Source organism: Hemiscyllium ocellatum, chromosome 23 (assembly GCF_020745735.1).
Source record: "Hemiscyllium ocellatum isolate sHemOce1 chromosome 23, sHemOce1.pat.X.cur, whole genome shotgun sequence".
Classification (NCBI taxonomy): domain Eukaryota; kingdom Metazoa; phylum Chordata; class Chondrichthyes; order Orectolobiformes; family Hemiscylliidae; genus Hemiscyllium; species Hemiscyllium ocellatum.
In genome coordinates this window covers 26,690,872-26,704,248 of record NC_083423.1, presented here as the reverse complement: position 1 = coordinate 26,704,248, position 13,377 = coordinate 26,690,872, and the positions used below count along the sequence as shown (strand labels likewise).

The 13,377-nt window shown below is 39.5% G+C and overlaps 1 protein-coding gene across 1 annotated transcript in view; it reads right to left on the bottom strand.

Annotated features, from left to right (window-relative positions):
- Positions 1-13,377, bottom strand: part of fbxl13 (F-box and leucine-rich repeat protein 13) — a 236,483-nt gene that overhangs the window by 4,787 nt on the left and 218,319 nt on the right. The window contains exon 16 of the mRNA XM_060842551.1: positions 11,573-11,736. Coding sequence (XP_060698534.1) covers positions 11,573-11,736 — 164 coding nt within the window. The remainder of the gene's footprint in view (positions 1-11,572; positions 11,737-13,377) is intronic.

The following is a 13,377-nucleotide window of genomic DNA, read 5'->3' as shown; positions in this document are numbered from 1 at the left end:
GCATTGGTTACAGTAGGTTTAGAAGACATTTCTCAGTTTTGACTGTGTTATGTAGATGCACTGTACCTTTTAAGAAAGTTAAAAGCTATTAGAACTACCTGACAGCACTAAGTGTTCTGAAAAAAGGTATAATGTAACATTTGGTCAAACAATTCAATTAGCTGGTTGCCTGGAGACAAAAACAGATTCAAATTAGGCCAGCCAGATTAAATGATACCTCCTAAAAAATACCAAATTCCAATCAGCTTTGAATTTAGTATATTGATAACATTAAAAGCCAATGATACAATCCAATGCTTTGAGGGTATAAGACTGGGAAAAATTGAACAGTTGGAAGGAGAACTTCCAAGCCAACGACATCTGCAAACTGCCCAGACAATAGCTCTCTTAAAAGGTACCTTTATCAATCAGTAACCTGTGAATCAGAATCCCCAAGAAGAAGGAATACAGAGAAAACAAAGCTGCCTGGTTTTGAAATAAGTTTTGTTTTGTAAATCGCAATTGGGAATTTATTGGATTTGTATTCTAGAAGGGATGGTAAAAGATAGGTTAGAGGAAGGAGTTGAAAATAGTGGTCAGTTAATTATTCTCTGTTAAACTTTAAGAAATAAAGTTGTTAATTTTTACTTCAAATAGTTCTTGGCCTCTCAAAGTTTCACAGATTACTGTACAGGATAAATCTTTTCTGTGTTGCTGCTTTAAATTAAGCAGGAACATTTGCCCATGTTGGAACAGTTTGGGGGCTCATCGTCAAGATTTGAACTGGTTTAGACATTTGAATAGATTTGGGGGGGAATATCCCAGAAGGTTGAAACACTTGCAAGTTAGTGTCCTAGATCTTTAAATAAAACGTAGATGAGACAATTTGTTTAATTTTGGTGACTTGTGGTTGATTAAATGAAAAGTGAGAGAAATGCATCTTAAAATTGATAAAGAGGTTCTGGGATTTGAAGATGATTGTCAAATTTGCCAAGAAAGTTTAGAAGGAAAGAAAAAGGCCATACTTTTAGAATTAGCAAGTAAGTTAGATTTGGGTTTAGTCAAAGTAAAGGTGAAAATGTAAGGGAGTTACTCAAACACTTAAGTGTGTCAGAGGAACAGACAAGTGCAGTAGAGGTCAAAAAACTTAAATTACAATTGAGGAAAATGGTGTTAGAAGACAAATAGAGGGAGAGAGAGGAAAAAGCGAGAAGGTTCTTGACTGAGCAAAGAGAGAGAGAATTTGAACTTGAGAAGTTGCGACTTAGTCAGCAAAGTCAAGTTAACAGGATGGAGATTAAAAGAGAAAGCAGTGATATATATAAATATGTCAAACTCTGGCACATTTTGATGAGAAAGATGTTGAAGCCTTCTTTATTTCATTTGAAAAATTGGCTAGGCAGCTGGAGTGGTCTGAGTATTTATGGGTAATGCTGTAGTTCAGACTAAACTGGTAGGCAGAGCTAGTGAGGTGTTTGCTGCACTGTTAGATGAGGTGTCAAAAGATTATGAAGAGATTAAACAGGCTATTTTAAGTGCTTATGAATTGGTACCAGAAGCATATAGACAGCCGTTCAGAAACACAAAGAAGGAACCAGGTCAGGTTTATGTTGAGTTTTGAAAGAATTAAACAAAGTCACTTTGATCAATGGGTGCATGGTTTGAAAATAGATTGGACCTTTGAGGCTCTAAGAGAGGTTATTCTGCTGAAGGAGTTTAAAAATTCATGTGCAGAGATGGTAAGAATTCACGTGGAGGAACGGAAGGTTCCGGAAGTGAGAAGGGCAGCAGAATTAGCAGATGAGTACGTCTGGTGCAGTTCGTCCTGTGAGGGACAAAAGTTGGGAGAAGGGGAGATTCTACATTGCGAAACCAAGAGTAGAGAGCACTGGTAAGAATTTACCACAGGATTAAAAAGCCCAAGAGGGTAGAAAGGAAGTGAAAGGCCTCAGGTGTTTCCACTGTGGTAAAGAGGGGCACGTAAAGTCACAGTGCTGGTTGTTCAAGAAAGATGCTATGGGAAACAATGTGATAAAAGAAGCTAAGCCAGTGGCATTAGTAAAGGTAGAGGAGGAGCTGCAGGAGAGTGCACAGCCTAGGCAGGGGCTGGGTATGCAGTTAGTACCTGATCTCTACAAAGAATTTGCCACTTTGGGTAAAGTTTACTCAGAAAGAACAGGGGGAGAAGGAAAATAAGTTATAATTATGAGAGATACAAGGTCGAACCAGTCGCTCTCTTTCTGCACTCTTTCTGATCTGTTACCCGAGAGTGTGGTAATTTGTGGGATAGATGGATAGAAATTTAGCATTCCCCTATGTAAGATCAGGTTGGAGTGCCAACTCAAGATTGTGGAAGTTACAGTGGGAGTGATTGACAGAGAGTCAGTTTCAGGAACTCAGTTTGTTCTTGGGAATGATTTGGCAGGATGCAAGGTGGGAACGCCCCCCCTTGTTGTGGAGAAGCCCAAGCAACTGAGGAGTTAAAACAGAATATCCTGGTATTTTCCCAGATTGTGTGGTAACCGGATCCCCCTATCATAAGTCACAGCATGAAGTGAAAAAGTAAAGAGAAAAATGAAGGAGTTGAGGTTCAGTTAGTGGATACCCTGTTTGACGTAATGGTGCAAGTAAAACCTGAACAGGCAGAGGGTCAGACAGAAGTGTTTAGTCCTGAAAGGCTAAGGGACTTACAACAGCAAGACAAGACGATAAAAGTTATATGTGGATGTGTACTCTGAAAAGGAGGCAGAGAATATTCTGGAGAGTTATTATCTGAAAGATAGAATCCTAACACAGCAGGTTAGTGCAGAGGGGAAATGGCCCAAAGTGCACCAGATTGTGTTGCTGGTGGTATACAGACAGGGGGTGTTATGGGTGGCACATGAACCATCTGTAGGAGGTCACCTAGGGGCACGAAAGACTCGGGCTAAGGTACAAAAACATTTTTATTGGCCTGGAATGCACAAGGATGTGGTGAACTTTTGCTGTACATGTCTTACATGCCAAATGGTAGGTAAACCACAGGTGGTAATAAAACCTGCACCTTTGTTGCCAATTCCTGGATTTGAAGAACCTGTGCAGGTTATAATTGATTGCGTAGGTCCCCTCCCAAGATACAAAAGTGTGAACCAGTACTTATTAACTATAGTGGATGTGTCTACCAGATTTCCGGAAAAGATCCCATCACAGAGTATCAAGGCAAAAAGGGTAATACAGGAGTTAGTAACTTCACATAGTATGGACTATCCAGAGAGATTCAGTCGGGTCAAATTTTACTGCTAGGCTGTTTCAGGAGGTTGTGGATAGCTTAGGTATACAGCACTTGAAATTCAGTACGTAACATCCTGAATCCCAGGGAGCTTTAGAAAGGTGGCATCAGACCGTGAAGACCATGTTGAGAGCATACTGTCAGGATTACTTGAAATGATTGGGATAAAGGTATCCCATTCGCATTGTTTGGCGTTAGAAATGCCCCAAATGAATCTACTCAGTTCACTCACTTCAAGTTAATATTTGGTCATGAAATGAGAGGCCCTTTGAAATTAAAGAAAAATTGAAAGGACCAAAGTTAGAGATCTTACACTTAGATTATGTATCAGAGGTGAGGGAGAGGTTAAATCGAGTAGGTGAGTTAGCTAAACAGCACCTAAATAGGGCACAGTATAGAATGAAGCAGGTGGCAGATAAAAGCTCTGGGAGTCGGATATTTTCCTGACGAGATAACATGTGAGTAGTGTTAACAGTGATAGGAGATCCCTTCAAAGTCAGGTTTAGTGGACCCTATCAAATTGAGGAACAGTTGAGTCAGGTGAACTATCTAGTAAACATGCCTGATAGAAGAAAAAGTATCGGGTATGTCATGTGAATGTGTTGAAAATGTATTATACTAGAGAGAAAGAAATGTCGAAACAGATGTTAGTTACTGCCCTGCAGAGTGAGGAATCAAATCCAGATGATGTGGATTTTGATGTGCCTCTAAATAGATTAAAAAATGAAGAAGTCCTTGAGGAGTGGGATAGGTTAGTAAGAATAGAACACAGTTGAAAGATTTGTTACTGCAGTATAAGGACATATGTAAGAATCAGATTAGGAGGACTAATGCTATTGCACATGAAGTATAAGTAGGTAATACTGCTCTGATAAAACAACACCCCTGTTGGCTTAATCCTTTCAAAGCCAGACAGGTCCAGATAGAGGTGTAGGCCATACACAACGAGGACATCATTGATCCAAACCAGAGCAAGTGGAGTTCACCGATCGTCTTAGTTCCCAAACTGGATGGGGCTCAACGATTCTGCATGGATTATTGGAAGGTCAACACCATTACAAAATCAGACTCCTATCCAATTCCTAGATTGGAAGACTGTATCAAGAAAGTCGGACAAGCCAGTTACATCACCAAGTTGGACTTAATGCATGGTTACAGGTAGGTACCTTTATCAGAGACGGTGAAAGAAATTTCTGTGTTTACAACCCAAAATGAGCTATATCAGTTTAAAGTGATGCCTTTTGGAATGAAGAACGCACCCACCAGGTTCCAAAGACTCATGAACCGAGTTGTAGCTGGGTTAACAAACTGTGCAGTCGTTTGGACAATGTAATGATCTTTACTAAGTCCTGGAAAGATCATATGGTACAGTTGGAAGAACTCTTTGAATGACTACAAGAAGCAAAACTGGTGATCAACTTAAATAAAACTGAACTCGCAAAAGCAGAGGTGACGTTCTTGGGACATGACATCGGTCATGGATTCTATCAGACGTTTGTTCCAAACTTCAGCAGTGTAGTGGCACTATTAACCGATTTGCTGAAGCAGAACACAAGGTTTCAGAGGACAGAACAATGCCAGGAGGTATTCTACCATTTGAAATCAATATTAACCACCAAACCAGTTTTAGTTGCACCAACCTTTCAAAATCTTTTAAAGTCACCATCAATGTAGTGACATTGGAGTTGGAGCTGTACTCTGACAGGAAGATGAGGATAGGATTGAACTACTAGTTGGTTACTTTTTGAAGAAGATCAACATCCACCAGAGGAAATACTTCACAATCGAAAGGAACTATTGAGTTTGGTACTGGCCTTACAACATCGTTCATGACATACAAATTAAAATGTGCCGCAAATGGTTGTGTACACTGTTCATAATTTGATTACATACTTAGAATGTTATAAAGACAAGAATAGGACATTATTTCATTGGAGTCTAATGTTACAGACTTTTAATTTAAAAATCATATATGGTGCAGGTTGTAAGAATGTAATCGCAGGTGTGTTATCACCAATTTAACTGATAGAGTTTAGATGAGATATATATATATATATATATATCATCTAAACTCTATGTGTAAAAATAGGTATATGGGAAGTAGTTAAGGTGAACTTATAAGTTATCTGTATGTTACGGTTATGTGTTTAAAAAAAAGCTAACTTGACATTATGATGATTCATTTTTACTTAAGGTGTTATGAAAATGCGGGTATATTGTACCTTGAAGAAAAGTAAAAACTATTAGAACTATCTGACAGGACCAAGTGTTCTGAAAAAAGATTAGCTGGTTGCCTGGAGACAAAAACAGATTCGAATTAGGCGAATCAGTTTAAATTAAGCCCTCCCAAAAAAAAAAATTCCAATCAAGTTTGAATTTAGTATATTGACAATCTTAAAAGCCAATGACACAATCTGATGCTTTGGGGGTATAAGACTGGGGAAAATTGAATAGTTGGGAGGAAACTGCCAAGCCAAAGACATCTGCAAACTGCCCAGAGAATAGCTCTCTTAAAGGTACCAATCGATTAGTAACCTGTGAAGTAGAATCCATGAAGAAGAAAAGAAGATAGGAATACAGAGAAGAACCGAAAGCTTTTGAGATAAGAAGTTTTGTTTTGTAAATATTAATCGGGAGTTTTATCAGGCTAGTATTATAGAAGGGAAGGTAAAAGATAGGCTAGAGGAAGGAGTTGTAAATAATTGTTAGTTAATTATTCCCTGTTATACTTTAAGAAATAAAGTTGTTAATTTCTATTTTAAATAGGTCTTGGGCTCTCGAATTTTCACAGATTACTGCTTGGAATAAATCTTTTCTGTGTTGCTGCTTTAAATTAAGCAGGAATGTTTACACCATATTTTAACAACTGCTTCAGATTTTTAGATCTCTCAAAGGTGAATGCTATTGGGGAAGTCACCAGATGAAGAGCAAAATAGTGCACATACAAATACCAAGCCTAGAAGAGGTAGATTTGGACAGAATAGATTTTTCCCATTTTTCTATTCCCATCGATTTGTATATATGCTGGTCAAAATGTTTGTGCATAAAATTATTCAAACCAGAACTGGGGATCTACAAACCATCTCCCACAATAGCAGCATCTATACTAAGGGTGTTTGAAGATATATCCAGAAAGTATGTTAAGCGCAGCATACCTTGGCAAGAGACGTTTATGTGCAGCATTGGAGGCTCGGGCATGGTTCAAACAAATCTCTACCTATATAATTTGGAACTGATGTACAAGTATAGAGGAAAATCTCCTTTAAGCTAATGGCTTTAACTTGGGTGGCAATACTCTTGGGAGTGCCAGTTTATCAATTTTTATCATGTCTCCGCAGCCCTTAATGATTGCATGGAGTGTTATATTGCAGTATTCTCTATTTTTTAGGTGGTAGTAAAACTGATGTCATCAAGTTGTCTTCACAGTAAGGGGAGGTGGTGGCATGGTGTTAATGTCACTGGACCGGTGATCTAGACTCCTCAGCTATTACTCAGGCAATAAATCTGGATTATAAAGATAAATTCAGTAGTGGTGGCCACATAACTATCAATTGTTAGAAACACTTATTTGATTAACATCCTTGAGGGAAAGAAATCTGCTGTCCTTTCCTGGTCCACCCTTACATGTGATGTGAAACTTGAAAGGGTTCAGAAAAGATTTACAAGGATGTTGCCATGTACAATTGCAACATTTAAAAGGCATCTGGATGGGTATATGAACAGGAAAGGTTTGGAGGGATATGGGCTGGGTGCTGGCAGTTGAACTAGATTGGATTGGGATATCTGGTCGGCATGGATGAATAGGACCGAAGGGTCTGTTTCCATGCTGTACATCTCTATGACTCCAAATTACAGCCTTATGGCTGATTATTAAATACTGTCTATTATGGCCTATCAAATCACTCAACTCAAATGCAGGTAGAAAAGGGCAAAAACAGTGACCTTGCAAGCAATCACGACATCCATGAAAGAATGAAGGATGGCCTGAATTTCTAACTTAGAACATAAAACCATAAGATATAGGAACAGGAGTAAGTCAATCAGCTCACTGAGTTCACTTCAGTTAGATCATAGCTGATTAGATAAACTCAAGAGTGTTGTGCTGGGAAAGCACAGCAGGTCAGGCAGCATCCGAGGAGCAGGAGGGTTGACTTTTTGGACAAAAGCCCTTTATCAGACGTTTGCCGAAATGTCGATTCTCCTGCTCCTCAGATGCTGCCTGACCTGCTGTGCTTTTCCAGCACCACACTCTGGACTTTAATCTCCAGCATCTACAGTACTCACTTCTGCTGCCTGATCAGATAAACTTCCTGCCTTATCCCCATAGCCCTTGATTCCTTTAATTTGTCTATCTCAGCCTTGGCTACACTGAAAGACTCATCCTCAACAGTACTATGCAGTAACGAATTTAACAGATTTGCCACCCTCCGATAGAAGCACTTCTCCTCATATCTGTCTTAAATGGGTGACACCTTATTCTAGAGATTATGTGCTCTGGTCCAAAAAATTCCTGTAAGGGAAACAATTTCTCCACATCTACTTTGTCAAGCCCCCAAGAACTTTATATGTTTCAATAAGATCTCCTGTCATTCTTCTAAACTCCAAAGGGTACAAGCTCAACCTCCTCGTAAGAAAATCTTTCTGTTCCCTGGGTCAATCTAATGACCTTTTGCTGGACTGCTTCTAATGCTGATACATCTTAGATAAAACTGTTCAGTATTGCAAGTCCGAACCTACATTTGTGCTGGTGAATGTGTGCAGGAGGTTTAAAGTTAGGCCAACCTGAAGTAGCTGCATTTCTACAGCACTATAACCCTCCAGGGACTTAATACAAACTCAAAAACAAAATGGCGTGACAATGACATTGACACTGCAATGCGATTTTAGTATTGTACAGTAAGAAACAAGTAGGGTCAGATGATATAAAAACAATGTGGGTAGAGTTGAGAAACTGCAAAGATAAAAAAAACATAATGTGAGTTATGGACAGGCCTCCAAATAATAGTCATGTTTTGGGGCACAAGATACACCGAGAGATAGAAAAGATGTGTAAGAAAGGCAAGATTACACTAATCATAGAGGATTTCAATGTGCAGGTGGACTGGGAAAATCAGGTTGGTAGTGGATTGCAAGGAAAGGAATTTGTTGAATGTCTACAAGATTCCTTTTTAAAGCAACTTGTGGTGCAGTTTATGAAGCAATAGGCAATTCTATATTTAGTGTGTCATGTGGCAAAGGGGAGTGGGAAGTCAGACGATTCGGAAGCCTACAAAGACCAACAAAGGACAATGAGAAAAGAAATAAGGCGGGAGAAAATTAAATATCAGGGTAAGCTAGCTGGTAATCTTAGGAAAGATTGCAAGAGATTATTTAGATATATGTGGGGCAAAAGAGGCAAAAGTGGACATTGAATTGCTGGAAAATGACGCTGGAGAAATAGTAGTAAGGAACAAAGAAATGGCTGAGGAACTGAGTAAGTACTTTGTGGAATCTTCATGGTGGAAGTAATATCCCAAAAATTCAAGAGAATCAGGGAACAGAGGTAAGTTTGGTGGCCATCACCAAGGAGAAGGTGCTAGAAAAACTGAAAGGTCTGAAGGTGGATAAATCATCTGGACCAGATGAACTATACCCTGGAGTTCTGAAGGAGATAGCTAAAGAGATAATGGGTAATCTTTCAGGAATCACTGGAGTTAGGAGGGTCCCAGAGGACTGGCAAATCACTAACCCCCGTTTAAACAGGGAGTAAGGCAAAAGACAGGAAATTACTGGCTGATTATCCTGACCTCAAATCGTTGGTAAGATATTGGAGTCCATTGTGAAGGATGAGATTTCCAAATACTTGGAAATGCATCATAAAATAGGGTAAAGTCTGTATGGTTTCACCAAGGGGAGGTCATGCCTGACAAGTCTGTTAGAATTCTTTGAGGAGGTAATGAGCAGGTTAGACCAAGGCGAGCCAATGGATGTTATCTACCTGGACTTAAAGAAGGCCTTTGACAAGGTGCTGGATAGAAGTCTGCTAAACAAGATAAGGGTCTATGATGTTGGAGGCAAGATCCCAGCATATGTCGAAGATGCAGAAAGCAGAGAGTGGGATAAAAGGGTCCTTTTACTTGCCATCCAGGTTGATATCCTTGAAGGTTGCCACCCAAGTTGATAGTGCTGTTAAGAAGACATATGGTGTGTTAGGTTTTATTGGTGGAGGGATTGAGTTCCGGAGCCGTGATGTCATGCTGCAACTGTACAAAACGCTAGTGCGGCCTCACTTGGAGTATTGTGTACAGTTCTGGTCGCCCATTTACAGGAAGGATGTGGAAGCATTGGAAACGGTGCAGAGGAAATTTACCAGGATGTTGCCTGGTCTGGAGTGAAGGTCTTATGAGGAAAGACTGAGGGACTTGAATCTGTTCTCATTGGAGAGAAGAAGGCTAAAAGGGGATTTAATAGCGACATACAAGATGATCAGAGGATTAGATAGGGTGGACAGTGAGAGTCTTTTTACTAGGATGATGGTGTCTGCTTGTACGAGGGAGCATAGCTGCAAATTGAGCACTGATAGATTTAAGACAGATGTCAGAGGCAGGTTCTTTACTCAGAGAGTAGTAAGGGGGTGGAATGCCCTGCCTGCCAATGTAGTTAACTCAGCCGCATTAGGGAGATTTAAACAGTCCTTGGATAAGCATATGGATGATGGTGGGATAGTGTAGGGTGATGGGCTTAGATTAGTTCATAGATTGGTGCAATATCGACGGCCAAAGGGTCTGTTCTGTGCTGTATTGTTCTATGTTTTATGTTCTCAGGATGGCAGCCAATGACTAGTGGTGTTCCACAAGGGTCGGTGTTGGCACCAGAACTCTCCCCTTTATACATTGATGACCTAGATGTAGGGACTGAGGGCATTCTGGCTACATTTGCAGATGATTCAAAGATAGGTAGTATTGAGGAGGCAGGGAGGCTGCAGAAGGTTAGCAGAGTGGGCAAGGAAGTAGCAGATGGAATACAAGTGGGAAAGTGTAAGGTCATGCACGTTGATAGGAAGAATAGAGGCATGGACTATTTTCTAAATAAGGAGAAAATTCAGAAATCTGAAGTGGAAAGTTGGGAGACTTGGGAGTTCTTGTCTAGGACTCTCTTAAGGTAAACTTGCAGGTTGAGTCGGTAGTTAGGAAGGCAAATACAACGTTGGCATTTATTTCCAGACATTAGAATATAAAAACAGGGATGCACTTCTGAGACTTTGAGGCTCTGGTGAGACCACATTTAGAATATTGTGAGCAAGTTTGGGCCCCATACCTCAGGATGTACTGGCCCTGGAGCGTGTTCAGAGGAGGTTCACGAGAGTATTCCCAGGAATGAAAGGCTTAACATACGAGAAACGTTTGAGGACTTTGGGTCTATACTTGGTGGAGTTTAGAAGGATGGGGGGGGGATCTAATTGAAACTTACAGAATACTGAATGGCCTGGACAGAATGGATGTCGGGAAGATGTTTCCATTGGTAGGAGAGAGTTGGACCCAAGGGTAAAGGGAAGTCCTTTTTGAACGGAGATAAGGAGAAACGTCTTCAGCCAGAGAGTGCTGAACCATGGAATTCTTTGCCACAAAAGGCTGTGGATGGCAGGTCATTGAATATATTCAAAGACAGAGATAGATAGGTTCTTGATTGTAAAGTGGAGAAAGCAGGAGAATGGAGTTGAGAAACTTATCAGCCATGATTGAATGGCAGAGCACACTCGATGGACCAAATTGCCTAATTTCTGCTCCTATATGTTATGGTCTCTCCAATGGACTTTAGTGTTACACCTGCCAATTTATTCAGTGAAAATATATCTTGTCAGCCAGGTAAAATATCAACACATTCAGAAAATGTCTTTTTAAAATGAAGCCCCAGACAAATTTTAGTATCTTCCATGTAATATATGGTTAGTACCAATAGTTATTAATTAACTAAAATGCAGCAAATCAAGTTTTTATACCACAACTCTAATACAAAATGGTTTTGCCTTACTGCCTCTCACCTGCTTTCAAAATCCTCAAAAAAAACTATTTTTTTGATGTCTTATTTCACATTCATGTTGCATCTTACCCTTGGTGTATTTTCTTTCATAAAAGTATTTTGAAATGTTTATTCTATGTCAGTACCGCCATCAAAATATGTATGATTATTAGTACTGTCATTTATTAAAAGCTGTTTTTCATTTTGGTAAATTATTCAGTCTTATCTTTCTCTTCTTAGGCTTGATATTTATATTTTCTCCATTTATGTAATGCAGCTGACCTCCTCGTGCCTATATTACATAATACTAGAGTTAATTTTACTTACTGTGTGATGTTTGTGCAGTAAAGCATCTTCAGAACCCGTAGTTTTTTGCAGCCTTTCTTAAGAAATTTGAATATTGAGTCAGTAAGATTGACACAACCTGAGATATCCAAGAAGTAGATGAAATGGCACACCCCAGCCAAGTACTGGATACTTAAATCAGTAATCTGTTGCATCAGTAAAAAGAAAACAAAAGGTAAAATCTGATTTTACAAACACACAATTTTGGCAATCACTATAATTTTCTACGGCTAATATTTCAAGTACGAAAGGGAAGTTGGACGATTGTAGATGCTGACTGCTGATAAAAGTTAAACCAAAGCTTCTGTATCACATATAAAAGGAAAAGATCCTAGGGCACCAGACAAAGAAAAGCAATGAGTTCTGATGTCTTAGTCAACATCAAGAAAACAGAATATTTGATCATTCATCTCTACTGTGTGAAAATTGACTGCTCTTTTCCCTGCACTGTGAATGTGACTATGTTTCTGTAGTTTGTGAAGGTGCTACATATAAGATTTTTTATAGTTGAACTCTGACCTTAGACACAACAAAAGGAACAGGCAGGTAATGAGATGATCCCCTAACTGCATCTCACTTGCAAACTGTTTTTCCCCCCGAAAATGGAGAATCCACTCTTCTGTGGACTCTTCTAGCCAGACTGAGTTCTGAAGAAGAGTCAATGAATCTGAAACATTAACTATGCTTTCTCTCCACAGATACTGCCAGACCTGTTGAGTTTTCTGCAATGGTTTCAGAATACCTTGCAGCTATTCCGAATGGGGCGGATAAACAACTTGATCTAATGACAGGAAGACCATTGACATGAGATCCTGCAAACAGATTTTAGGGAGTGATGTAATAAATTTGAAAGCAGAACTTCAAAGGTAATAATCTCCGGATTACTCTCAGTGCCACGCAAGAATAGAAGGAATAGGGCAGATGAATGTGTGGCTCGAAAAATGGTGCAAGGGGAGAGGGCTTTAAATTCCTGAGGCATTGGGACCATTTGTATGGGAGATGGGAGTTGTGCAAGTTGCTGGGTTACAGCCAAATAGGAATGGGACTAACATCTTTTAGGGGATGTTTGTTAATGCTGTTGGGATGGATTTAAACTAAATTGGCAGAGGGATGGGATCCTGACAAGTAACACAGAGGAGAGAGAAACAGAGAAGTTAAAATGTGAGCAAGTCTGTAAATTAGAGGAACCCTAGGTGGATTAGAAAGAAATTAATTTAGCGAAGCTAAGTATATTTAAGGGAGCATGACAAATATGATAGATGAGCTGAGGACACAGATAAGCAAAAGAGGGTATGGTATCATAGCTATAACTAAGATTTAGCTGAAAGATGCATTGGGTTGGCAGCTCAACATTCCCAATTGGTGCAATGTTGATCAACGCACTAATAATAGCAGTGAGGAGGAATAATATCTTGGAAGTATCATCAAATGAGGCCAAATGGGCAGAAATTTTAAAAAATCACAATGGGCCAGCACACTGTTGGTATATACTATAGGCCCCAAACTGTCAGGGAGAAACAGAGGATCAAATATAGAATCAAATTTCATAAACTGTAAGCATAATAAGACAATAACAATAGGGAATTTTAACTAACCTAACATGAATTGAGAAAGGTTTAGAATGCAATGTAGAGCGAAAAGAAATACTGAGGAGGCAAGGCATAACTGCAAGGGGATATCAATGGAAAGGTCAGCTGGACAGAACAGTGGCAAGGAATAACAATGGTAGGACCTTAAATTGCATCCAGAAGAACACTTTTAGTCAGTATGTAGAAAGCTCAAAGAGG